This window comes from Cardiocondyla obscurior, linkage group LG04 (assembly GCF_019399895.1).
Source record: "Cardiocondyla obscurior isolate alpha-2009 linkage group LG04, Cobs3.1, whole genome shotgun sequence".
Lineage (NCBI taxonomy): Eukaryota > Metazoa > Arthropoda > Insecta > Hymenoptera > Formicidae > Cardiocondyla > Cardiocondyla obscurior.
In genome coordinates, this window is record NC_091867.1 from 4,182,081 (window position 1) to 4,209,539 (window position 27,459).

A 27,459-nucleotide genomic window follows, 5' to 3' on the forward strand; every position below is an offset into this window, starting at 1 on the left:
TTACGAAGGCGGGGTTGGAGGAGTCGATGGGTCAGCGGGGTGAGGGCGAGAGGAGAAAAACACCCTCTTGCACTCGAAGGTCGATGAAATTTCAACCTCGACTGAGAGATCGGCCGGTAAATTGACGAAGGGCAAATGCGCCAGAGGCTCTCTTGCTCTCTCTGTCTCCCCTCAACCCTCCCCTAATCCACCCCTGTTCCTCCGTTTGCCCTCCCCGCGGGACGCAGTAAAGCCTCCGACCGACTAGATTGACGTCAGACAGAGGAAACGGTCCCGCGCCTAGTGATTGTCATTTTCCGGCCAGCATCCGGACTGCATGCTTTTTCTCCGTTTGCGCTCTTTTCCTCCGCGTTTGCTTCGTAATTATTTTTTACGATTAAGTGTGCCGCCGTCTGTGTATGCCCGTTTCGGAACCGGTACTGATTGCTATCCCGCCGTTGCGTTCTCAGTCTCGGGAATTGTCCCAAGCTCGAGTTCGATTTTTTTTTTTTTTTTTTTTTTTTTAAGACGATTCCATCATTTGCATATCGTAATTAATGGGGTACATTTTTATTACATTAATTTAATTTTCTCATCCTAATGGGTTTCTTTAAAGCAGTTTATAATTAACTATATTTAATATTATCTAATATAAAAAAACTAAACTATTACTTTTCTTTTAATCATAAATTTATATTTGCTGAAAAATAAATTTCCCGAAAATGCTTTAGGGTGCTAAAAACACATTTCGCCATAATCTGAGTGTGGTCTAGGAAGATTTCTGTTGCGGAAGAAAGAATAATCTTTTCGGCCGAGCGTTTGTTCTTCGCGGTAAAGGGAGTAAGCAGTGATCTCAATGGAGGCTCGACTCCATAAATAACCCTCGCAACAAGGATTAGCTCCCCTTTCGTCCGGTTCATTGTAAATTAATTACCTGGAAATGAGAAATCTCCGGTATACATTTTTCTTGGCAGCAGACGCATTCAGCGGAGAGATAAAAGGCCACTCTTTGAGTCACAACCTGATCATTTTTTTATTCGATGCACAGGAAAGCAATGCCATTTTCTAAAACCGAAACCGTAAGACCGATGCGCTTCCAGCGCCGTAAATACGAGATGCAGACGTGTGTTGGGATAAATTAATATCTTCACGTGGCACAAATAACACTTGAAAGCCCATAAATCTTTGCCATCAATAGAGACCTGCGAATTTAATCTAAGCGCCTCTAATCAAATCGCAACAACATTTACGTCATTTCTAACATTAATCGAAATCATGTCATTAGCAAAAAGTTTTTTTTTTTTTATAAATTTCTGTAGTTTCATGTTTATTTAGCCAGTGAATGTTAGACGGAGTCGAAGAACACCGATAAGAGAAATGGTGAAGAAAGCGTGTATACGAATCGTTTTTGCGTGGACGGTCGCGACGGAAATTCGCGAGGTTGTACTAATTGAATTAGAAAACAATTGTTACTCGTTATGCGCCGCGTATACACGTACGCGGACGCATATAGACAATTGCGTTGAAGCCTTGCGCGTTTCAACGCATATCGGCGCCTACGCAACTGCGCGCGGCCATGGTGGAATTTTCACCTGCTCAAACACTGCCCGGGCCGTCAAGCTCGCCGTGTCATTGTGTTTGCATTATTATGTTAATCACAACGTACGGCAGTAACAATGCGTCAACCTCGATTTAGGAAGCGACTCGAAAAGGAACATATAGCTGAACAAATATTAACTGAGCAAATCATTAGTTTCCTCCTCGCCTCCTCCTTTATGCCGGACGGCGTTTGTTCGAAGAGTCTCAAGGCGTATACGTGTCGCGTTGAGCAACACATTGATTTCGAGAGACTCGCAAAGTAGCTAGCCCTATAATTTGCAAACCGACAATGAACTTAACTCTCAGGGGGCCCGCCAGAAAGTGCCGCAGCGATGAAACCGTGAATAATCCGTGAGAACGATTAGAAGCTTCGTGTATTTACGCATTTTTATTCTTATCGAAACGACAGTCGAGAAAAATATTACACTTTAATTCTGTGGATGCTATTTTTATTTAAAATCTTAAGTCTCGCCTATAAAAAAATATTAACAGCAAATTTGTTAAAATTTATTGCTTGCATATCTTTGACATATAAAATGTAATCGAAGATGCTTATCCGCGCGTAGCGGAAAATCAGTTGCAATAAAGAAGCCTTGCTACGGCGGTATTTTCTTGCGTCCAAACAAATGGTGCATAACCAGAACACCGTGGCACAATTAAACGAGGCGAAGTAGAGTCGAACGGAAACAAGAACGTCGCATTCAACGGCGAAATGGTCCTCGACGGACTAATGATTGCGCGCGGCACGCGTCGTCCGTATGTCGCTAAAAAAACGATATTGATCGTCAATCCGTCGATGCGAAACGTGCTTGAGAGACTCGTGGCGCTAATCACGTTAACATAGCACCGCTGCTCGAAAACGACCGAATGGAGGAGCCAAAAAGTATGCTCGGCGGTGGCCACTCGTCAACGTGTAAAAGCCATCTCCCCCAATACGATATTCGTCACGAATCTATAGTACGCGAGTTCCCATCGAACGACGATAAGAACAGGCTCTACTGTGAAACAAATAAATCCGTTGATTCGGACGGCGAATTAGATAAAACTTTTTATATTATTATATTAAAATTAAAAGGGAGAGATAATTTATTCGACAAAGTGTACGACAAATTTTTATTTTATTAAAAATTATACACGTATTTTATAAAAGTTTCGGCGGCATCGTGTCATATTTGAAACGCGTGGAAATTTAAATATACTGTAAATCTGACGGACAGTAAATGAGGCGTTTTAAGTTTTGTAGAGATTCAATCTTAACAGCTTGGTGGACACTGCCAGAGCATCGTTTGCCATTCCGATTTATTCTTCACAAGTAAGCCCCTTCTATCTCCGTTTGTCCCGCTGCGACGTGTAATGCAATTACGATTGTTGTTTGAATGAACAATCAAGCGCCCTCGAGGCGCGCCTTCAATCATTCAATTTCTGTTCAATCGACTTCTCTACTCTTATACGCGCGCTCGTACACGGCAGCCAGTTCCCGCGACCCTTTCCTTCTCTTGAGAATCATCCAGAAAGAGAGGAGACGAAAGGGGAGAAAAGGAGGCAAAAAGGGTGTCGGCACATCGAAGGATAAAGAGTGGGTGAGCGCACACGGCCGCGGAGGAGAGGGGGGCCATGCGCGGACCCGCGATTATTGTCGCTTTCCCGACTGACAAAGTAACTGCGCCCGAATACTTCTTATTTCCTGCCGTTGACAGGGCGCGTATTACGGAAAAAGAAAGCTAATAACAGCCACCGTGCCGCCGCCTCGTCGTTCGGCTACCTGCATTGACGGGCGCGCCTCGCAGACCCGTCCCGGGGTTACATCGCCGCCCCCCTCGGGTCCCTCGTCCCCCCCTGGCCCTCGCTATTGATTTGTGCTGGTGGAATCGGGTACGCGCGCGTGTGTAGCAGAGACAGGCCTGTGAAACCCGGTTATTAGTTCCCTGCGGGAGAGCGGATCTCCTCTTCATTCTCGCTCCCCCTTCCTCCCCCTCTTGCTCGCCCGGTCGTTCGTTCTTCTCGATTTTCTGAAGGTACCGTACGAAACTTCTCTCGATTGAAGAGAGGAAGATGGGAAGAAACCGCTGAGAAGGAGAGGTCGCGGGCCGTCTATTATTTCATCCGTGACGTCATTGCCGCGAGCATTGCTCAACGTTAACGTGAACGTGACGTCGCAAGTCGTCGATGGGCTGTTTTACGCGGTGGTGCTGATACCAGCCGCGGGGGAACGCGCGATTAACGAGCCTGCCTTGTCGTAAAGGGCTCTCGCGATCATAATACGTTGCTCACGCTGGCCGTACCTCGTTGAAACGCGGATATTTATGGTTGCGATGAATGAAACGATAAATCTCATAAGCTCGCGCAGATAAATTGAACAAGCGCGGGCACGAGCGATCGAATTCACGCCCGTTTTAAGTAGCCCGTATTGTGATCTGAATCCAGCGCGTGAATATTACGTTACATTTTCACTTTAATATTCGGTCGTCCCGTAATAACAAACCGAAAGATGATCGTCGCGCCGAGGCGAAATCTTGGCCCGATTTGACGGCGTCGATTTCTTTTCCGGATTCCAAGATTTATGCAGACTTTGAGATACGCCGTTAATATCCGTGCCAATAAATCGAAGATAAACCGACGCGAAAACCCGGCAAACCTGTTTCAATCGTGCTCGCTTTGGGTTTTTATGTCGCAATTTAAGTGATGGAAGAAGAACTACATGGCGTAATCATTGTTCGAAATCGTCACTATGTACAAACCTCTTTTCCCCATTATGCTCTTTTTCCACTTTGTATCTTACGTCTATAATCTTCGTCTCTTTAAATTTCTAGTGAACATAGCGGTCGTAAAATGCTAATAATTCTGCTTTAACAGTATCGCTTTCGTGCCACTCAAAATTACGCCGTAAACCCCCTACGTCTTGCGAGTTCTACTGTACTTTCGCGATCATTAATACACTTACGCGCAACTAGTGCGGACGGAGGCGAGGGTCGAGACGTGAAAAATTAATAACGTCGGGACGGGAGCAGCTCTCTCGCGGGCGACGACACCGCGTGTGTCGCCTTAAAGAAACAAATTCTCGTTCGCGCGAGGTGCAAAGTGTAACGGGTCAATTATCGTGTTTACACGGGGAGTACAGTAACCGGCGATTTCTCGGAGTACAAATACCGGTAACTTAGTTAAGCCCGCGCTCAGCGTTCGGATCTAGAGCGGAGACGACTCGAGGGAGGGAAAAGGGGAAAAACACGTAGTAGTTGCACGGGAGGAGAGAGAATGGGCGAAGGGGACGACGCGAGTCAGAGGAGAGGAAGAGAGATCCGCGAGAGTCATCGTGTGTATGCGTGGATCTGCGTGTACGTGAATACCGGCGTGTATAGCGATCGCCGGCGAAGGGGGCAGCCGACGGCGAGGGGGCGGGAAGGGGCGAATGGGTGAACGGGTGAACGGCCTGCCGCGTCCTTGCGAGCCACCTGACCACACCGGCCGTGCCGCCACCACTCGGCCTCTTCAGCATCCTTCCAGCAGCTCGGACTCGCCTTCCAACCGGCAAACCGTTCGTCCACTGAACTACCTGACCGATCGCATACATTTGCGGCTTCTCCGCGCCGATCTTTTCACGTACCACTTCGATTGTTCCTCGCCACGCCGTTCATTACTCGAAAACGCTACGAGTTTCGCACGATCGTTATCGAATTCGAGTGCAAGCCTCGTCACTTGATAGCAGGTTCTGAACTTTCACGATGCTACTTGTTTCGGAATTACATATTATATAATTACCTTCGAAGTGCTTACGTAAATACGTATGTTATGTTAAATTAATATTAACATATTATATTAATCTCAGAAAAAAAAAGTAATTTAATTTATAATGGCGCAATTGTTGTATAATAAAATTCATCTCACGTTCGTATTCGGGACAATGATATTTTTTATGTGTGGGCGAAGAAGTCGATTATAATTTTACGTCGGTTCGAGGTACCTTATTCAGTTACAACTGCCCAAAAGTGGATGCCTTTAATGTTTCCTTATTTTCGGAAAGCACCCACCCACGCGTTATTAGCATGTTACCGCGGGTATCTTGCCTTTCTGGAAAACTGCGTGTTTTAATATAACCTGTTTACTTGTTACGCGCAACATGATACAATGTACACGTATTCTTGTATCATGTGATATTGATTGATCATTCGACATTTATTCGCATATATTGTTTTGCCCGAGCCTTCCTTAACGAATCGCTATTTATAAAGTTGCATTATTCTATCGTTGCAACTGATCTATGACGTGAAGCGATTTCTACATCTTACTTTACTACGCACTATCTAATCCAGTATTGAGTTCCTATTTATCTTAATTACTGGTTTTAATTACTCTTTATTGCGACATACATATTTCTGCACGCACTTCTGTAGGTGGCTACTTAACAATACGATATTGCATAAAATATGCACTTAAAACGAGTACAATTTTTTTTTTTTCTCTTTTACGTTATATAATACGAGCCTGTATTATGCGGTAGAATTCTGTTTCTTTCCATCGGAATAATATCAATCTCGAGTTACTCGAAAGATATTGATATCGCTGGCACTGAAGCCGCGCTAAATAATTTCCGTTACAAACTCTAGCGACTTGGCGTCGTCACTGACAAATATATAGTCGGCAAACGAAAGCGAGATCGGTACTTTCGATCGCGATATGCGCGTTTGATGCCTTATAACGACCGCGCTCATAAAGGGGAGACGATCCACGGCGGTGCACCGCCGTCGATGATTTGTTGCGCTTTCCTGGCACCGAGGAATAAACTGGAACACGCACGGCGTTTATATACCGGTGGCACGACGTTCCCCTGGCACATCGAACTCTCATTATTGCTAGATGCTACCATCGCAACTTCCGCGCCGTGCTTCTCTATCCGTCCATTTGCGCGTAATCCAAGCTGATTTTATGTACTCTCTCGAAGCGTCCCGTATGCCGTTGACTCCAATCTTCTCACCCTTGGGCTGGCGCTCTTAGTACCACTTTCTTACCGAGCCGAAAGTGGCTATTTAGCGTCTTTATGGCTTCTCACTAGAAACCGTAGTGCGCCTCTGGCCATATCGCTTTACGCTCGCAAATTTATCAACCATCGTATTAGCGCGGTACGATCTTTATCCGCGAATTCTCGTTTGATTATAAATATATATAAATTTTTTTTTCCCGTTTATTACTACTGCAATATTTTCCCTTTAATTTGATGCCGCAATATATTTTATTTAATACGCAAGAAAATGGAGAACAACGTGTCGTATTTGTAAAGTAGAGAAATTAACCGACGTCACAGTTTTGCGTTGATCTGCAATACGTAAATTGCAGTTTATTCGATTTTCGAAGGAAATTAATTTGCATTACGATTTAGCAACGTCACGATCGCGCGGACGTCGTTTTTACTTCACGGATGGCTGAAACTCGACTGAACGATTACATGCTTCACGGTGGTATCCTATCGAAGCATGTAACCAGTATTGGTTCGACAGAGACCGTAGGTTACGGAAAGATCCTCGAGGCTAATGATCCATCACCTCCTGATTCTAAAGTCCGAAGTGGCTACTTAACGACTTTACGGCTGTTCGCTACCCAGGAACGCCCACGTGCCACAGGTATATCTCACCGACGCGCCTGCGAATTGATCAACCGGTCTATTAATAGAGCGAGGCGCTACCTGCGATCTTCCGGAATGAGAAACGATATGATCCTACCAGTTTTCGAGAAAGGAGTGTCTAAAAGCCAACGACTTCCGTCCGCCAAATCAAATGACAAAATCTTTTTATTATACTTATTGAATTTTTATGTGCGGAACATTTTAATTTTTTTTAAAGCTTTTACAGGAAAGAAAAATGTTTTTTATGTCCGACGCGTAAATACAAATATTATTCCTAATTATAATATATTTAATACAGCTGAATAAAAAAATCTTATAATTAGCAGGTTTTAAAATATTAATCGTGTAAAAAACCATTTAAATGGTACGTGGTAAATTTAATATTTTATATACATATATTGCATATAGGTACAATATAAAGAACATTTTACTAAAAAATAAAACTGCTATTTATAAAATATGTATATTGTTCTATTTGCCAGTGATATTTTATTATAATTGTACCATATGTCTATTGAAATGACGCGAATATTTGTCTGACACTTAATTGATTTTTACGCAGTTATAAATTACAAAAGAGAAAGAGAGAAGAATGTTTAGCGGGCATTATATTTTCTCAAGACGATTCATTTAACATCGTTGGATTCCATGCGGCGGCAGGAATGCCGACGTTTCAAGTCTAAAACGTTAAACCGTAGAAGGTGCATGCAAGAGAGAAAGAAAGGGAGAACAGTAAAATGGAGAAGAAAAAGACAATGACGTAGTACCTACCTTCGTAGGAATCTCGTGTCATCTCTACCAGGTTCTTCTCTCCTTCTTTCTTTAAATCATCGTTCTTTGTTTTCTCTCAGGATCTTTCGTGTCCACAGATAGGCAACCACAAATTACCGATCCTTCGACGAATTTTAAATCTAGTGTGTGTAACGGGACGTCTTTTTTTTTATCATTATTTGAGATCATTATGACGCGTAATGATCTCAATATCTTTCACATCCAAAGTCATCTCTCGTACCTTTTTGAAATTTCTTACAATAATGTGGCTTAACGATATAAACTGGCTACATTTAATTTTTTATCCGCGTGTATCGATTCTCTTATATTTATACTTTTTGTGCCAATAGATGAAATAGTTAATGGTTCTATCTATTCTATCTTATCGTGTTTTCTGTCTATTAACTTTAGTGACTTAAGAATATACACCTATGCATTGTTATCTCTTGTTATCTCGCAACCATGCATTTTTTTTCAATTTATTTTTTCCTTTTCTGCTTTGAACACTTCCGATCTGTTCAAATTGTGCGGTAATATTAAGCCGGAAACCGCTGATTAATCGCTAACAAAACGCTATTATCTTATATCGATTCTTATTTCGTCAAGTGATTGTATTATATCGTAAAAAAAGGATATAATACAGTTAATAAAATAATTAAAGTTATAATACAAAAGAAATAAATCCATTCGAATAATCCGTTTGACCGGATCAATATTAACAATTTGATAACCAGCTGTAACAAGAATAAAAATATAAATAATACACATATAGGAACGTCAAAGAAATGTAATTGTTAATGTGTTTTACGCGAATCTTTGTCAAAGGTTAAACGGCGTGGAATGACGTCTCGCATTATTCGTCAAGCTAACCACAATTTTTTTTTTCTTTTGCAGGACCGTGCGCTTCCTGATGTTCGCCGTAATTGTACGACGGTGGACGGGGTCGATACGGCCGTAAACCCGATCAGCTGGAAGGAGATTCGAACCCGGTAAGTCCAACGGCACCTGCTTATTGTGCTTATTCATTCGCGACGCGGCTATTCGCCCGTGTACAATGTGACTTAATGGAACCCATAAAGACCTTTAACATTACTATGAAATCTATCACCGTAGGTCCGGCTACAAACCATCGCGACCTATCGACGATGTTTCCCCTAGCGATACACCTCCGCGTAGCATGTTCGCGAGTAAGACACGTATCCATTATATCGAGCCGTTGCGCCTACATAGTTACAAGCATATTTCAATTGAAATCATGTTATCATGATCATATAATAGCCTTTTTTTTTATATACTTTGGAAATCCATACTTCCTGTTATTCGTCAAATGGATTTTAGAATCCGCGACGTCTTGCTTGTCCATTTCTCCACCTAGTTTTTATCTAGTGGGAACGACTATCTGTTTATTGAAGTGTTAGGGCATTTTCTGAAAAGAATTATTATAGCGGAGAACCTATGATATCTCAATTCTCACTTCTGTACACCGCGGTGCTGATACGCTATCGAAATTATATTTTGCTCGTAAACGCGACTCAAGATCGGCTTTCGCGACGATTTCTCGGGCCCAAATAATAATTCGAATACGACAATTATAAATGCGTGGTGGTCAGTACGAAAAATAGATTCTACTTAGGAGAAGACTTTACGGTGTTTGATTTAATTATTTATATACAATCACGCGCGAACAATAATGTGCAACGAGACGTAATTTTTTTTTTAATAAGTTAACTCGGTTTTTTTTTTCAAGCCAAGTATAAATAAAAAAAAATAAAAAAAAGATCCAAGCTCGATATCGTTATTGCGGCTGTACACATGAACAGGTCGATCCGGTCGAGTGAGATCAAAAGAGAAATGAAGAACGAAAGATGAAAGGAGAAAGTAAAGAAGAATGGATGGAGGGAAAAGGAAAGGTTTTCGCGACGGTGACGGGACCGGGGGAGAGAAGCGCGGAAACGAAGTATACGTATATGACGGCATCGCGCGGCGATAAACACGTGAAGGAGAAGAAGAGAAGCAGCGCGGCGCGAAGAGCGGGAAAAAAAGAGATGAGAATGTCGTACAATAATCGAACCGCGTTCGCAGCGCAGTTGTTTGTAAAAGAGCGATATCTAATCGGCGAAATACTCGTCGAAAAGTAAACCCAAGAACAGGGTGGAGCACAGGCACGCATATATCGTTTCTCCTCGTTGCTCGCGAGCGATTTCGTCCGTTTCGTTTCTCGCTCCATTCGTGAACGGGTTATGCGCGCTGGAGAGCGCCTCTCCTGGCCGGCAATACCTGCCGCGCGCGGTGCACAGCACGCCCCGTTCGGTGTGGACCCATTCGGCGGTATCTATATAAACATGTGTGTACGTGCCCACGCACACACGTGTCCGCCGTATACGTACGGCGAGGTCGCACGTGAACGCGTGCACGCACACTCGCTCGTACGCGCCGGCGAACACGTATTGCCGTATATACTACCACCGAGTATTGTATAATGCAGCCATTGATAGCCGTCCTCTCTTTCACGCACGCGATCTGTTGCAGTCGCTGCAACCCGTGTCCGGTGACAGCCTCCAGTGTCCAGTCTCCCTCCCGGTGAGTGTCCACAAGATTTATTTTCCCAGGCGATATACGGGGTGTCGTTGCGAAAACGGAAAATCCGTCGTGGCGCCAAATACGCGGGTACCGGACGCGATCGCGGGAGTAACGATTATATCGGGCGTTTTCCAAACGACGGACGCGATCTAAGCGGAAATATTATTTAGTGAGGTGTGACTTTTGTGAGTTGGATATTTCTCGGTTTTTATTTGCGCGATCAATTCGAACATCGAGGTTTTCGTCTGACGCCTGAAATGGAATCGATTGGGTATGTAAAACTATTCACTAGTTATGCGCTTATATGAGCGAAAATAGCCTGGAAAGATTTCATTAATAGTTTCTAAGTAATTATATATGATATATAGTGACATTATTGTCGGCGTTATTAATGGAATATTTTTACTTAAGAAAGAATTTATATTAAAATTTGATTCATAATTTAATTACGAGACGAAATTGAATGTTTTAATGAATCAATTTCGAAGAAGGATAGACAATAGAAGATATTTTGATTCTTAATATAATATTCATAATTCGTTAAATCGCGCTAAAATAGCTAAATAAAAATCTTACAAGCTAGCGAACTGTTGCAAAAAAAAAAAGAAAAAAAAATGATTAGTAGTAACGGCAGCAACGGTCAGGCATTCTGTACGTCACGCGGCGCATTAACGGGAAACGAACTTTTACTTGCAAACTGTCTCGCCAGTGGCAATTTCTGTTGATATTATATTACGACAAAGCGGAAGCGAGCTACTACTGCGAGCTTATGTAATATCCAAGTTCCATCGTCGTTCGCGCAAGATCGACTCGAGGCAAGAAGTGTGGCGAGAGTAAACCTTCTTCCCGGTCGCGCTCGCGACTTTCGCCATTAATCGCGCGTACGTCTTGGGCATTGTCGTTATTTTCGCGATCGCGATCTCGTCGTTTCTCCCTCATCGTTTTCCAGGCGCTGTCTTGCCGCGCGGGGACCCGCGATACTTAATGAGCAGATCACTTTCAGTCACGGCTGGTACATTCGCGATCACTTTACAGGCGAATCGCCACGGGACCGTGCGAGTTGCGGAAGATTGCGATCGCCATGCGCGGCGGCCGGTTCGGCGAGAGGAAACGTTGCCGCCACCGATCTCTCGTGGGTGGTGAACGAGTTGCTATTCACGCGCGGCGATTTGCACACTGCCGTGGAAACACTGAAAAGGACGGGAAATGCTCGGGACACCCGTTGCGTCGTCGATCGCTCTGCCACTCGCGAACGCGCGAAATTGCGTAAACGAAATTGAATTACAGTCCATTGCGAGAACGGGAAATTCGCGGGCACGGTTCGATTTATTGGACGATTGCTGATGGATACCTACCGAATGGCTGTCATTTTGCGGATAGCTAAAAAAAATTGTTGACGGTCCTCGTTTTACCGCGCGCGAAAGACGATTTAATCGTATTCCGATTGTCCACGTTGCGCGATCTCGAGGTATAAAAAAAAAAAAAAATTATTGCGATATTCGAAAGGTGGAATCGTGATTGTTTTTGTGTTCCTTTAATCACGATAAATTTTCGGTGTATGTAATGCGAATTTGCACAACGATATTCACATAATTTCTCGAATATCGGTTTCCCGTTTTCGAATACAGACGTCGCGTTCGGCACGATATTGACATGCCACTACCAACGGCGAAACGTTAAGTAAATAGCGCGTAGCTACGAGTACGTTGGTATCGTCGTTCCATCTCGCACTTGTCAATAAACCTGCAGTATCAGCGTATCTTCCAAGGCGACGATAAAATGTTGCACGGTTTAGCTCGCGATTTTCGACGATGAAAAAGAGAGCTGCTTAATCTTATCCTCCTTTGTGCAAATAGTACAATAATGATTCGCGATTACGCGTGTCGCGACGTCCGACGTGGCAAATCCCGATGCTTCCGCTAATTTTATTTCCTCGTTTCTTCGGCGAAAAAAAAAGGGCGTCACGTCGCGAACATTAAACTGGGAGTGATCTAGGCGCGACAGCGTCACAAAGAAGTCATCTCGGTGCGCCTGTAAGTCGTAACAAAAAATGATATTTCCTTCGGCATTTGTTAGTCATAACTCTGGCGCTCTTTCCTTTGGTAATTATTAAAGTCACTTTATGAGAAAGTAAAAAATCAAAGGGAAGAGAAGCGTAGTTTGTCCATCTATCTTATCTTGAAGAAAAGGAAAAGAAAGAAAAAAAAGTCTGAAAACCGCGACAAAACGTGCGACTTTATACGTTCGCGAAATATAGTACGGACCAAAATGAAACCGTGTGCACGTCTATTTTTATACAGGAAAAAAAAGTGTTGTGTCGTTTTCAAGTTTCCAACAAAAGCGTCGGGTCGTGATCGTGCGTTATTATCGGTAACTCAAATTTTTGGCAACGACAAACGCTTTAAGAATACCGCGCCTCGATGACGTACGACGCAATCCTGCATGTTTGAAAATCTCGATTGCCGTGCGGACAGCGAGCTCTAGAATAACAAAGGCGATTTGAAAATATGCGGGGAACGCATTAAGAATATATGCTGCGGATAGAGCGACACGAAGGCAAGCGAGCCGACTTGCGGGAGGGAAAGAAAGAAAAAGAAGTTGAAACGCGCGCTTTTGTCGGTACGTCATTACGACATCCGGTCACCGTATGGTCGTTAAAGTGACACAAATGGTGTTTCAAAAATATCAAGCAAAATATGAATCCGAGTAGAAATAACATCACGCCACGCTGTTGTTGCGACGTCTTTTTACACTCATCATACTCGATAATTTATTCCTTTAAGCATCGCGTTCTCGCATTTAAAAATATTATTTTCAACCTAATGAAGCGAATATGTTAATTAAATAAAATAACACGTTATAACATTTACGTTGGTTTCGAAAATTTATATAGAGTCGATTTAAAATTTATAATTTTTGTCAAAACAATCTCGGAAATATATCTGCCGATAATGAATGAAAGACTATAGTGTCGCCAAATAGTATCGGGTTGTTTAAAATGCATCACCCAAAGATTAACACACTCTCGCGCGATTATACGGATTCAAAGAAGCTTGTCTATTTAATTCCCGATTTATGCGGAACTCGCCGACCGTTCAGTGTGTGACTCGTACTGGCCGTTGTCGACTTTAATCGAGGCCCGTGTGCGTGGAACATCCAATCGTGAATCTGCCGTTGACGCCGAGAAAGCCAACCTTCTTGACAAAAAAAAAAAAAGAAAAAGAAAAAAAGAAAAAAAAGTAGGCAAGCATAATCGTAAAGTGCGAATGTTATTCTCCGAGCGATGAGCGAGGCCGCGAAAGAAGGAGCAAAGGGGCAGTATTTTTTCGGCGCGTATAATGGAACGCCATGGAGAATAAAAATTCCATGTCGCGACGGAGATCTCAGGCGATTCGGCTCAAAGCCCCTTCGAACCGTTACAACGGACTTCAGATGATTCACAAAGCAAAACGTTATCGCGTAATTAGTTAACTTTGCCGTTGCCAATATCGAATCAAATCAATACAAAAACTTATTTCCATCGTACTTGTAAAATACGGGTTGACTGAGCCATGTTTCTCATTTTCTTCGTTTTACATGACGAAATCTTTTTACCATTTCTTTATTGAACTTTTGAATAAATTCAAAGGAAAATGAAAGATCGACGCACCCCTCTGCCAGCATTCGAGCGTGGTGCCGAATTCCATCGAGCACATCAATTGCGAATGATCGACAAACTGAAGACGAAACAGGGACGAGGTTGGTCGGCCGAATCGCACAAGCGGATTATACGTTTTCCTTCGTAATAAAACACGGGAGGTCTCAAAGGGAAAATAATGTCTCCCTGATTACTCGCCTCGATTCAACCCGCCACTCTCCCCTCTCTTCCCGACGCCTCTTTCGCGCTGTTTCTCTTTGCAGGGATATAACTTCCCGGTCCTTTCTACCCGGGACTTTGTTGAAATGGGGATTAAAACGATGTTTGCGCGAAAGCCAAAAGCATTACCGACTTTATCTTTCGAATTGCACCGTATTACTTTTCCTTTTATCTTCCGGCGCTTCTGTGATATTTGTTTCCTTAATTTCAGTTGGGCCGACGAAAGAAGGTATCTTGTACTCCGTAAGATTACATTTGTAAGAATTAAAATACGGAGTCAGCTTTTTCGTAAAAAATAAGTTGTAAAACAGAGTGATGTATTAAAAAAAAAAAAAAAAAAAAAAAAAACACTATTAACACTAAAGTAGTAAAAAGTAAAAGCATACGATATTTCAGCTTTAAATTGAAAATATAGAGTAGTTAAATAAAAATTTATCTTTTAGCATAAATACTATTTGATAAATATTACTAAGAGTGATTACTGAAAGATATTAATTATTAACTAGTGGCAAATTAATTACAGTGATGATTAATCATTAATCATTTTCTCATGCAAAGTGACACGCGCAACCCATATTCTTTATTCTTTCGCTCAACGTCATTTCTGTCACTTTCGTAATTAATATTTAATTATACACGTATCGAATCCCACTTACGGTTTGTAAAAAAGGCAATCATATTTCGCGAAATATGTTCAATATTCTTTGGGATTCTCCTGGTCTTCACCGGTATCAAATATTCAGCAAACGAGCTGCAGAGACAAAACTGTTGGTCCCCAATTCGACGAAGATCTCGGGTAAAAAAAAAAAGAAAAAGAAAAGGCGCAAGTCCAAGAACCAAACGGTCCACGGCCATGGCGCAGTGGATAGGCGTCGCGGCGAAAGCTCGTTCATAATATATGGAGCCCGCGCGAACATAAAATTCTCCAATTGCAAAATTGATGCGGCTTATGTTACCCTCTCTCTCAGTACCGCCGTATGCTCCCCGGTAGTCACCCCGCAGCAACGTCGTCTACGACGTCGATGTCGCAAGTCTCGCGGGTCCCCTCCTCGTTTTACTGTAAAGCAACTCCTCATATTGTACAGGGACGCGTAATTCATTTTTTACCGGACTCTGCTCAATTATTTATAAATTGCTGCTCCCTCGGGGAGGACGGGACCGACTTGTCATCCCTACGACATGACGCGTTGTGGCGCTGCGTTTTTCTCTGGTGGCTTAGACGCGAATGTAATATTGTCACGATATAACAAACAAAAAAAATCAAAAGTTGCGGAAATAATATACTTTGAAACGTGCAAGCGGTTTTATTAGACATTCAGTTTCGACTGCAGGTGCATTGCGCGTACTTACCTTTCTGATCGGCAATTTATAATCTTAATACACAGTTAATTGTTCATCGAGAGAAAAAAATGCCCTGCGTATAAAAACACGGTAAAGCATGTATCAAGTGGGTAATAAATCAATTAGACGCGAAGGTCACGTATGACCTCGCGCAGCACGCGTTTACAATCGCGAGGCTTCGTAATCTACGTGATCTTAATGATGCGTCGCTCTACATAAATTTACATATAATTGTAGGCTTTTTCGCGAACCTGGCAATTTTAGACTCAAGTGCATCAAGGCGCACACGGCGCATTTGTTTAACGGTTACACCCCCGTACTTGTAAAACAGGCTCTTGAATCCCGGCATTATTATATGTTGAAGCTTGGTGATCAAAGTACTGTAAACTTAATCTCGCTTATTATATATCGGAGTTCATTAACTGTGCATACTCATCTTCGTATAATCACAAGTGACATTAATAATTTAATATCGATGCAAGCCTTTTAGATAAAACATTTTTTTTTTAATCACGTATATTATCAAAATGTGTTATTATGCTATTACAAAGTCGAAGTGATAATTACGGAAACTAATAATTTGGATTTAGAGCATTATCATTCTAATCGTGTTTATCAGCGATTCGAACCAAGTTCAAAGAGCATTACGGTGGTTTTTGATACATTCGTATCATTACATATCGTACAAAGACATTGCCTGCTTTGACTGCGCCCCACAGATAACGATCTCCCTTTCTACATCTCCGCGTTTCATTTATCCTAATTTCCTACCCTTTTATCGCGCGTGCGAATGCGATTCGTTGTTTACGGAATCGACCAAAGGAAACGGGAGTTTTCTTTTTAAAGGACCATACGCTTTTTAATTAGTTCCCCGCTTGATTTCTCTCCGCTCGAGTGGGACGGTAGAAGCGCAGTAAACTCCTTAGACATTCTGAGGACGTTTTTTGATTAGCGATATTGATTCATCAATAAAAATATCAGTAGAGACTTACAAGTATTTTTTTGTAAAGAGATATTGAATATATTCATCAGAGTACGCCTCGAGTTCGACTCTGTGATCTCAATGATTTATCACGTTCTTAAACGGAAGATGGCGACGTGCATATGATCGAGTATATAATTGTTAGAACATCAATTAATTAGAAAAAAAAATTTTTCTATAATTGCAAGTCGCAAGTGTTGCGACAACTGATATCGTATTCTTTAGTAAACGGTAGCAAAACAAGCTGTTTTCCATAAGGCCGAATTATACATTCACTGGTGCGTACATGATCATACATTTTTGTTAAATTATCCTATTGAAGTATTAGCTCGCAGTTGATGTCGATACAATCGATCGGTATTACGCATACATTATGCCAAACGTGTAAATATTTAAAGTGCAGACAATGTAGATATAATGATTGTGCTCTATATTAAATAATATTTGATAAGAAAAGTACTCGTTGGTATCAGAAGTATTGAACAAACGTTGTTAGATATTCGTTTGTAATTTTTTTTTTTTATTCCAAATTAAGCAAAGTATATTCACTTTCGATCGAACTTTCGTTAAAAAAAATTTTTTTTTTTTTAAACGTTTTATTTTTGATATTTTTTATAAATTTATTTATCGATGAAATTCGATAGTCAAAGATTTCGTAATGCACAGCGTTACATTTTATGACGCGAATTTCACGGCAAAAGTTCCCTGCGAAATTGCGCGGAGCAATATAGTGCAAAATGTAACGTGTCATTAGAAAGTGCGAGGTCGCAGCTGCCGGGAGAAATCACAAGAAGCCGCCGCGCGCGACGACGGCTCTTTCCCCGCGATTCGTTAAAAAAAAAAAATCGTTGGATGGATGCGTCGCGAGAAGTCCGCGGAACTCGGCTTTATCTTCGCGCATACTGGACACAATGGTACAACTCTCACGAGAGCGCGCATCACGAGAGGACACCGCGACGTGTTCACGCGTGCACGCGGACGCGCGCGATCGGAGGCTACCCTTCAAACAACCTTGATATTAACCAGTTGTGGAGGGCCTATTGTCGGCTCCGGACTATGGACATTGTGCTCTTTGAGCGTCCCACAAAGAGCAACGGCTCGCACGCTCGGTGTGCGTGTGGTATTCAGTCATCGGGCGCTATCTCTGGTCCTGGGCCCCGTGTACACACGCATGCGAGCACGCACACATACGCGGGCTGAGTGCCGTTAGATTGCTGCTAAAAGCGCGATGCCCGCGAGGTATTATCCATTGTGAGCGCGGGGCATCTCGAAAACGTAACGCCGGTATCACGGTCAGCCATCGGTGGTCAACGCGAGAAAAATAGAGGAGATGATTGTAATATAGATTTATTGGCGCTATATCGTCCCGGGTGTATCGAGGGAAATTAAATCGATATTATTTACTATTTGCACAAAATTGCGAGCTTTATTGAAATTAATTGAAAAGATATAATATAAAATTACAATTTACATTTGATAAGCTTGTATTGCATTGCATTTGTAAAAAATTACTTGGCGTTCGATTTGTCTGTTACTTATTCGGACGTGCTTTTTAAGTTATTTTAAGGACAAACTTTAGAATACGTAAATATGCTTCGTGTATTATTTGCCACGTCCACGTCCGAAAAATTTCGATGAAACATGCGTGTGCCCCCGGACCCATAGAAATCCTCACGTGTGGCACATCGGGCCGACAATCAGAAACACGGGTAACCTCTTGAAAGGCGCGAACCACCCACCGGTCGGGCGAAGGAAGACGTCACAATGGGTCTGCCGTTTAAGGCGCGAGGGATTTCCAACGGCGGAGATTAATTGGTCGCGGAAGGTGCGAGCGGCCTGAATTCGACGATACGGCGGAACGTCGGATCTCTTGCGTGTAATCGCACGCATACACGCCCGCGCTCGTAACACACGTGCTCGCCGAGGGAGACGGGACGGAAGAGGGATCACGTCGGCTGCGTACGGTCGCACGAAGCTCGTCTTAAGGCCCTAAGCTCCTTGTCGGAGGACGCGACCACGCATGCGTGCCAAGGACTAACGCACCGGCGACAGCACAATGCGCGGCCACGATGAATGTGGGCATTAAATGATTATAGTCAGGGATTTGTATGAACAAATGGATGACAATAGCGTCCGCGAATGGCCGCGCGGGCACGGAGCGGCGGCGACGATCCGGCCTCTTGTTCCGCTCCTTCCTCTTTCGAGGTTCAATGAGAAGCTAATTGGAGGCTTGCATCGTTGGCGTTGGCTGCAAGCGGCGCACCAGTAGCTCCCTTGTATCTCATATGCGTACGCATTATTCTTCGCCGGCCAACCGCGCCATTATGCAAATTGCGCTCATCGATAAACGCGCTCCTATTATTTTAATCTCCGTTGTTTAGCGTGTACCGACGTAAGACGGACGCCGGCACAGGTACTCGATACACAGGTATACTTCTTGTGCACCGTCATTGCATATGGCGCATATAAAGCGCCGCGCTGCGTCATCGCGCACTTTCTTCCGTCTGGAAAATATCGCGGGGAACTTCGATGGAATTGTTCGTGACAGATAAGCGGGGCTATTACGATTCTTGCTTATTATTTCGCGGCGCTATCGCGAACGCCCGTATCTATCAATAGACGGTGGTACGCCACTTACTCCTCGCGCTTCACGTCGTGTAAATCATATCGGTCCCATAAATCACGGGCTAAAAGGGATCTCGAGAAATTGCCGAGCGATTGAAGAAGCTAGCTAGCCCACAATAAGGCGTGACGCATATCGGTGAACACTCTCCCGACCAGATGTCTTCCAGAAGGTCTTTTTCGGCCGATAAACAAACCCACGCCGGTGCACGGCGAGCGACGCGACGCCATCGAGGTGCCAGCGTCAAGACTCCTGCGTGACGTGCTTCCTTGTCACGCTTCCGCGAATCGCTGACCGATAACGACCTGATCCGCGAGCGCGAAAGAGAAGACTCGAGCACAGGGCCAAAGAAAAAGCATCGGAATGGGCGATACTGGCCGGTCGGCCGATCTAACAGCCACCATCTATCATGCAGCTGTTGCTTCCATTGTGTTGTTAGTCTTACGTTACGCGTCGCGACGAGAGAAGCCGAGGAGAGAGACTCTCCTCCCTCTCTTTCTCTCCCTCCGCGAGTAAAGGAATCAGCACCCGACGACTAGCGAGTGTGCAACATGTGTTTGTCCCGCGCGTCCTCTTTCCTCTTCTGCCGCCGCCTCTGTGTTTCTACTTCTCTAGATTTTTTTTTTTTTTCCGTTGCGTTATAACGTTATTCTTCCGACTTAACCGAGGGGTGAAAACCGCATGGCGAGAAGCGCGGTCGCGCGAATCGACAATGGATCAGATCTGTTCTTTTTAACTGCTTTGCGCATGATTGATACTTCTACCGCACCTTGCGTGGCTTCTGCTTCTCAAATCAGGTGAGGATTACGCCCTGAAAAGATGCGTCACTATTTTCGTAACGTACCGGGATTACGTCTTAGGATTACAGGAAATGGCTGGCCATTAACATTCTCTCTTGGGCAGAACGTATCGATCGCGGAGAAACGATGTATTAATTTCGCGTAATGGACTAGCCGTAGTATCAACCGATGCATTCTATATCAAGGAGTAATTTATAAATGGTCATCTCTCGGAACCCCAAAGCCACGCGTGCGGCTCGGGGAGAAAGAGGCAGCGGATGGCGCGGGGAGGAAGGGCCGGGGGAATGAAGGAGAGAATCGTCGAGGGATCCAGAGAGCCCAGCTAGGCAGAGAAAGGGCGTAAAGACCTTGGAAGAGGGGCAGAGGGTGAAGGACCGGGACTATGGGACAGAGAGGGAGGAAAAGAGCGAGCGAGAGAGAGAAACTGAGACAGAGGCGGAAAGATAAGTCTTTGATGTCTAGCGGAGATATGATGATAATCATGATGAAGGCTTCCGCTTGCACGCTACAGCGGAATCCGCGCTCGCTACCTCCCCGCCGTGAGCTATCGTGTGCGCGCGCGTGGTTTCGGGCCAGGTATCCTGTGTTCTCTCGCAATCAATATAACGGACGTGCCCCGAGACGTTGATATAGTCGCGGGCGACCTTACGTTAACGCGCTATGCCCAAACGGGATTCCAGGTACGGCAATGGGTCCTCGTCGCACAGGTGCGCGAACGAGTTTCGCTACGGCCGGCGCACATATCACCTTACCGTAACGACATCAGCGCGAAATGAGTACCAATTAACGTTAGGACCCTTCATACATTATTATAAAAAAAAAAACTTACACGGCGCGACATTAAATGCGCGAAATAAATTAGCGCGCTATCGAGCGTTAGAATTCTTCAGGATACAAAGTATGCAATTATGAAATCGCGACTGACAAAATGACACCGCGGTTCGAAATCACGAAATCTGTATTTTAAAATAGACGAGATGCGGCGCGCCGTAATATGCGATTATTTTCCGGAAATTTGGGAGAAAAAGCGTGAAAGCGCGGTAGCGCGCGCTGGTCAGCGTTTCGTGTTCAGCCGCGGAGACACAACGGAAGATACATACATACGTACAATAAAGACGATGACTCGTCGCGAGAATGTGCGCGTGTACAAGAAGTGCGTCCTGCTTTCACGACAATCCAATGCGGGCGCGAGAAAGTAGTCGGGTCCATCCGCCTTTATACATACCAATCGAATAGAAAGCCAGATAAGCTTTATAGTCGATCGAAATCGTAAAACGGCCAGACGGTGGAGTTTTAACGAGACGTACCGCGTCGTGACGATCGCGAGCGCGCGCTCGCGAGAGACACTCGGGACAATACGCGCACTCCCCGCGGATGATCGGCGGAATTGTAGCCCCCGAAGTTGTTATTGGCGGCCCGTGAGAACGAGTCGTCTCTTAAAAGTCGGCGCGAGTCGAACTCGTGACTAATAATAGGCCTTATCTCGCGGAATCCCGAGAATTTCAAGCACCGCGCTGCCCGAGGAAAACGAGCGAATCGATTTGCGGCGGTGCGGTCCACCGTGCGGGACAAATCCCTTTATTTTATCAGCGAACGGTGGACCGCGAATCGGACACTTTCATCAAATCGGTGCCGCGTGTCCAGCCATTTGCATACGTATGGCCGATGCATATTCTCCGATTGAATATCGCTTGCTTTCTCGCGCGGGATTATTCGGTTTGTGCTCGATGGTTTCTCCGATATAAAGATTAGTATGTATGTTCCATAGATAGTATTATTCACGGCGCGCCATGACGTTTGTATAAAAAGGCTCGTATATTACGAAAATACCGTACGGCGATTCAGCGACTGTTCGTAGGATTACTGTGACGAACTAGGATAAATATTTCTTAAATTTTATAACCACTTTAATAATTTTTTTTTTTTTTTTTCGTTTCCTTTATTAGCCTTATAAATTTTACTCGCGCGAATGAGATATATTTCGAATCTTGGGCATCACGTGCCCATTGTATATCAATATTGTGCGATCCGGAACGAATTCGCTTCTGTCACATTGCATCGAGAAACGAATTTACTTTTAAACCGCCCGACATATTCTCCGATGCACGTGATATCCCGGTGGTTGCTCTCCGGAGGGTTTTACCCACGAAATTTTATACCGTAAACCAGAAGAACGACTCCAACAGGGATAGGCGCACGTGCGCTGGACATCGTTACTAAAACATTAGGCGACGCCGATAAATGGCGGCAATAATCCGGCGGTTCGACTCGCATCGCCGATTGTAGAGTAAAAAGCGACGAGGACTCCTGGTGGCGACCCCACCCCGCCGACATAAATAATCGTTCTTCTTTCTTGGCCGCGTCTCTATACTCCACGGGCCGATAAATACAGGTTCGCCATAGGGCGGAGGCGAGGCCCCTGGCCCCACGAATTATAGGCGTTTTAAAAATATTGTTCCATCACTTATTCAGACGCCCGGCTAAGGTATCGCTTTCCAATAGTATCCTTCGATCACAATTTCCCACCGGCTGTATTATTGAAGCTTACTCCAAAACTCGAGTAGTCTAGGTGCCTACGAGGCGGATCGTCTACTTTGTAGGGATAGCTCGGCCGGATAAAAGGATGATGTACGATTATGGGAGCCCGCGAGAAGCTGCTTTTCTATTTTGGAACACTTTGGCGTCGATCGTCGTAAGTCGAGCCACTTAAGTGTCATTCTTGCGCCTAAATATGTATCACGCTAATGGAGTCGCGTGAAAAGTTGTTTGAAGATTAACTTCGTTTGATCGAGGGCTTTTCTTTAAGCCGCGAAAAATCGCTGATGGAAATGGGTTTAATTACGAGGTTTTAAGCCGACTATCGGAGAGCACGTATCGATTATGTCTCTGCGATATTTCGCGGGACGCGATTTGGTTCTTATTGCATCTGTACTCGTCGCGCTATGGGATGTGCCACGGATTATCCGCTTGTAATCTGTTACGAAACCGAAAGTTTTGATGATTTCATCAGAACTTTCGGGATCCCCTGATATATAACAGTCACACGCGTCGTGAACATAGGATTATTTTCCCGTTCAGAATTTCTGGATAGAAAATTTCCACGAGAAAATCACCGTCGGCCACAAAGAGCGATCAGCCATTTTTATTTATTATTAGAAAATTTATAGTAAAAATTTAACATTTTAATTAATTAATTAATCTTGTATCAACCAAGTTGCTCGAAGAAACGTATCTCTGTGCCGTCGTTATTGCTCTCACGATGCACCGATTACGGCGTCTATTTCCCCGCTCTCGGCTGAATCCGCCGCTTCGTTTCAGGCGTTAATGAGGACAGGCGGCTGGCTACGGGGTATTGCGCATACATTAGAAACCGCCGATCAACGGCGAGCGATGCGATCGGCCGCGGATCGGCCGTCGCTGCATGCCGCGCGAGTTACGTTGCAACGGGGGAGAGCAGGAGGACGCCTATACCGGCGTCAGGAGCAGCCGAGAGCCGCGCGCGGTAGCGACGACGGGAATGGGAATGAAAGACTCAAGAAGCGGCGCTTTCAATTATTCCCACCGAACAATCCCGCCGCTTGTTTCCTTCGGCGATTACATCTGCGAGTATTTATTTGCCTCCCCGTTCCACGCGCGCTGTTCCTCCAACGTTCCGCCGTATCTATTCGCCCAACCCCTTCGCCGCTTTCTCGCTCATACTCTCGCTCTCGACCGCTCCTCGTTCGTTCTAAAGTCCCGGCAATCCTTCCGTAAGAGTCGCGAAAAGAGCACGATGCGGACGGCCGAGCTCGTTGAGCCGGTGAAGTTTCGCGAACTACTTGTCGGAATGCGCTTGTAACCACTACGAACAAGTACGTAGATTGTCCTGAGAGGCGCATCTAGCTATCACTGTGCGAATGATGAATTTTATATTTGAGGAAAATAACGGGAGTAATTATTATTATTATATTTTTAAATGCGAGGTCAAGAGAGCAACGTAGTAATTTATATTACGATTAATAACAGTGCGGAAGACAGATTAAAAGTATTTTCATTAAAATTTGCCTCAATTAAGATAGAGCAATCTGCATGTTAGTTTTAAATTTAACACGTGCGACAACGTAATCATTCTAATAATTTTGATAATAAATAACGTCCGCTGTATCGTGTACCTATTTCCGCGTGAAATAACAAGACCGTTACAGATGATTTATGCGATTTGATAACAATATGACATGAGTTATAGACGTTTATCTCATCATTTAAAGTTCATCGAAAGACAATTAAAAAACATTCGGTGTATCTGAATAATAGTCTTGCCGCAACAAAAGCTTCAAGAAATTGCGCGTCACGCTCGGTAGTCATTACTCTTTAAAACAAACCATTAAGGGATTGTTCTCTTATTCTCCTGTCTTACCTGGCCAGTATCAAAAGCCGCTGGATCCGCTCGGAGATCCTAAACTGTGATTACGCGCACACAAATTATTGAGAGCTAATTGTAATCTTAATTAAAGTCTATAGAGCATGGTGGACACGGTGCTCGATAATTTCTCTCGAGGGATAGATGAATGAAACTTCAACGTGGGCTCTAACTACGCCACTTATCATTTACTCTGTTTTCTTTTTCCAAAGTTTTTTTTTTAATTAAATATTCAACGACGACTATAATTTATGGTGGTTTAATATAAAGAAAAAGGCTATTTCTAAATTTTTGCTGTTAGTGCACGTAACAAAGTTATGTCATTACGTATATTTTATTTATTGTAAAGAAGTTAAAGGGGGGAGGGGGAAAAAAAAAAGAAAAAAAAACAGGAAATATCGGAAGTGCATGTTGTCAACTCCATCATCATCGCTAAGAGCAGAACACCCTAGAGCGCGATGTTAAGCTCGGAGGTATAATCGAACAGCCTCTACGTCACACATACGTACACGCATATACGAACACACGGTTCGAATAGCCCGTTACATCTATCTATCCGTGAGTTTTCTTCGCAGGCACGTATGGCCCACACGTGTCTAAATTATTATTGTCTGAAATATGTGCGTTGTATATATAGGTACAAAAAGCGGTCTTTGGAACTCCACCTCGCGACTTAGAATTCGTTACTTTCCTTTCTGACGACCGTGTATTTTGCCGTCCCATCGCAAGGATTCGTTAAACCGTGACAATAACGGTTGATGGAACGAGGCACCATCGTAAAATCAAGCATACATTTAACAAGTAGTAACACTTTCAATTATCTCGTCAAATGCAGTTGCGATTATGCGTTACTGATAGCTTTATCTTTAATAAAATCGCTGCTCGCCGAGGTCTGATGCCGAGGCGAGATACCACCGGGGAAGAAATTGCTTAGCGTTAAACGCGGCGTGACACGGAATAATCTCTGTAAATCACCGTAAACGGCGGTCGTAAAACTTATGCGCTAGCTAAATTTATCCTTAGAAGGTAGGCACTGCATAAAAGATCTGTTATGCACTCTCGAGTGATACACGCGCGCGGCGACGCGTTTAAAAAAAACATTCATATTTCATGTACGCCGCGGGTTCGCACAGCGGTTGTCGCTTCTTCGAAACGATGGCCCTGACCTAGCTCTACCCGCCACTCACACGGGATTCTAATTTCGAGTCGGTCGCATCCTTTGCCGGAAATAGCGCGTGTGTGTATGCGCGAGAATCATCGGAAGATCCGGGCGTAGAGGAGGAGAGACGGGAAATATCCCTGTATCAACGTTCGGCACGGTGCAGCGATAATTAAGGGCAAGTGTTAAAGACCGCGGACGGTGACGTCGCGTGGCGTGCCGAAATTTTTCGCCCCTCGGCACGTACGGGTCGGGGATGCTGCCGGATGCTGTGTCACACCGTGTACGTCGGGTACGCCGCGCTGCATTTATTATGTTAGCGGCGCGGGACCGGTGCGCGCTTATGCCATCGGAGACGGATGCACCGGCGCGCCTGCAATCGCTCACTCGTACGCGCGGAGCACACTCCTACACCCGCAGCTCGTATATCACGCGTATCGTTGCATTGCGCTGAAAGCTAAATTTACATTGTTAAATTGTGTCACCGCTTCCGTCAAGCGACCGCCACTTATATTTGTATACGTAGTCGCCAGAGGTACGGACGCGTCCCGCCGGTTTCGCTATCTGTCCCGCGCCACTTCGCGTGTTACTCGTCATTAAATTTATATCGCGTCACGTCGCGGGCAATTCGGCAGAGACGGTGCGCCGCACATCGTTTAAATTGCTTCGATCGGTCGCGATCGCGGATAATTAATAATCTTAACACTCGTCTTCGTTGCGTTCGACGCGCGCACGTTAACTCGGTTTTTCTCGCTGCTCAAAAATTTATTCATTTCTCGTAATTATATGTTCACGGTATAACGGAATATGAAATCAAGTCATTAGTTACGAGTGAATAAACTCGTAACGTGCACTTACGAGATGACTATTCCGTCATTATCACAATTTAAATATTTCTACACTCGATTACTCGTACGTAGGCAACACCTTCAATCTCCCCTTCAATTTTCATTAATCGCGCGTAATTCCAACGTGCGAATTTTTCGCCGGCGCGCCGGCTCGCGATATTAAAATGTTACCGGCATAAAGCCGACGCATCCTTTTACCGTTATCGATCACTGTAATATGTATAAAGACCGCCAAGTGTCTCGATCGCGGCGCGTCGATTTTCCAATTATCTACGCACGCGTTCCACATTACGCTTATCGAACAACGGTATACGCGGCAGCAATGAGGAAATGTCTTCGAGCACTGCTATTACCGTACGCCGCGCGCTTCTAAATAATGATTTCCGTCAGTGCGACCTTGAGCATGAAAGAAAGTATATCGGCGCCGTAACGATCGGAAAAAGACGACGTTAGCTGCGCTGCGAAGCCTCCTCTTCCTGGTCTCGCTGCGTGCGCGAGCCACGCTCTCGCGATATGATACGCATCGAGTATTACGGTGTACACCGGCTAAATCAAATCGCCGACGGTGCCTAATGGGCGAACAAAGTTATCGACAACGATAGCGCTATTAATCGGCCACCGCGCTCGCGACGTGTTACGTATATGGCCCGATACAGTAGGTGATAAAGATTTACAATTGTAATTGCGCTATTGAGATATTGCACGGTGATAATAATCGCGGGAATTTCTATAATGACAAATTCCTTCTGGCTGTATAAAGTAACGTTTAGACCGATTATACAATGTAAATCTCGTAGGTGGAAAGAATAAATCTTAGCCAGAGGAAATATTGCAATATATGTCTTTCATATAGATTTTTCCGCGTCAAGATTTACATAAGGAAAGTATAATGACGTTCACGTCGATCT

The 27,459-nt window shown here is 44.2% G+C and overlaps 1 protein-coding gene across 5 annotated transcripts in view; it reads left to right on the forward strand.

Moving 5' to 3' along the window:
• Positions 1 to 27,459, forward strand: part of Sox102f (transcription factor Sox102F) — a 142,901-nt gene that overhangs the window by 36,610 nt on the left and 78,832 nt on the right. For 3 of the 5 annotated variants that reach the window (XM_070656025.1, XM_070656027.1, XM_070656030.1), the window contains one exon: positions 8,858 to 8,952. In XM_070656025.1, the coding sequence (XP_070512126.1) occupies positions 8,858 to 8,952 (95 nt within the window). Of the gene's footprint in view, positions 1 to 8,857; positions 8,953 to 10,492; positions 10,544 to 10,588; positions 10,815 to 27,459 lie in introns of those variants that run through there. The other 2 variants (XM_070656026.1, XM_070656029.1) reach the window with 2 other exon arrangements.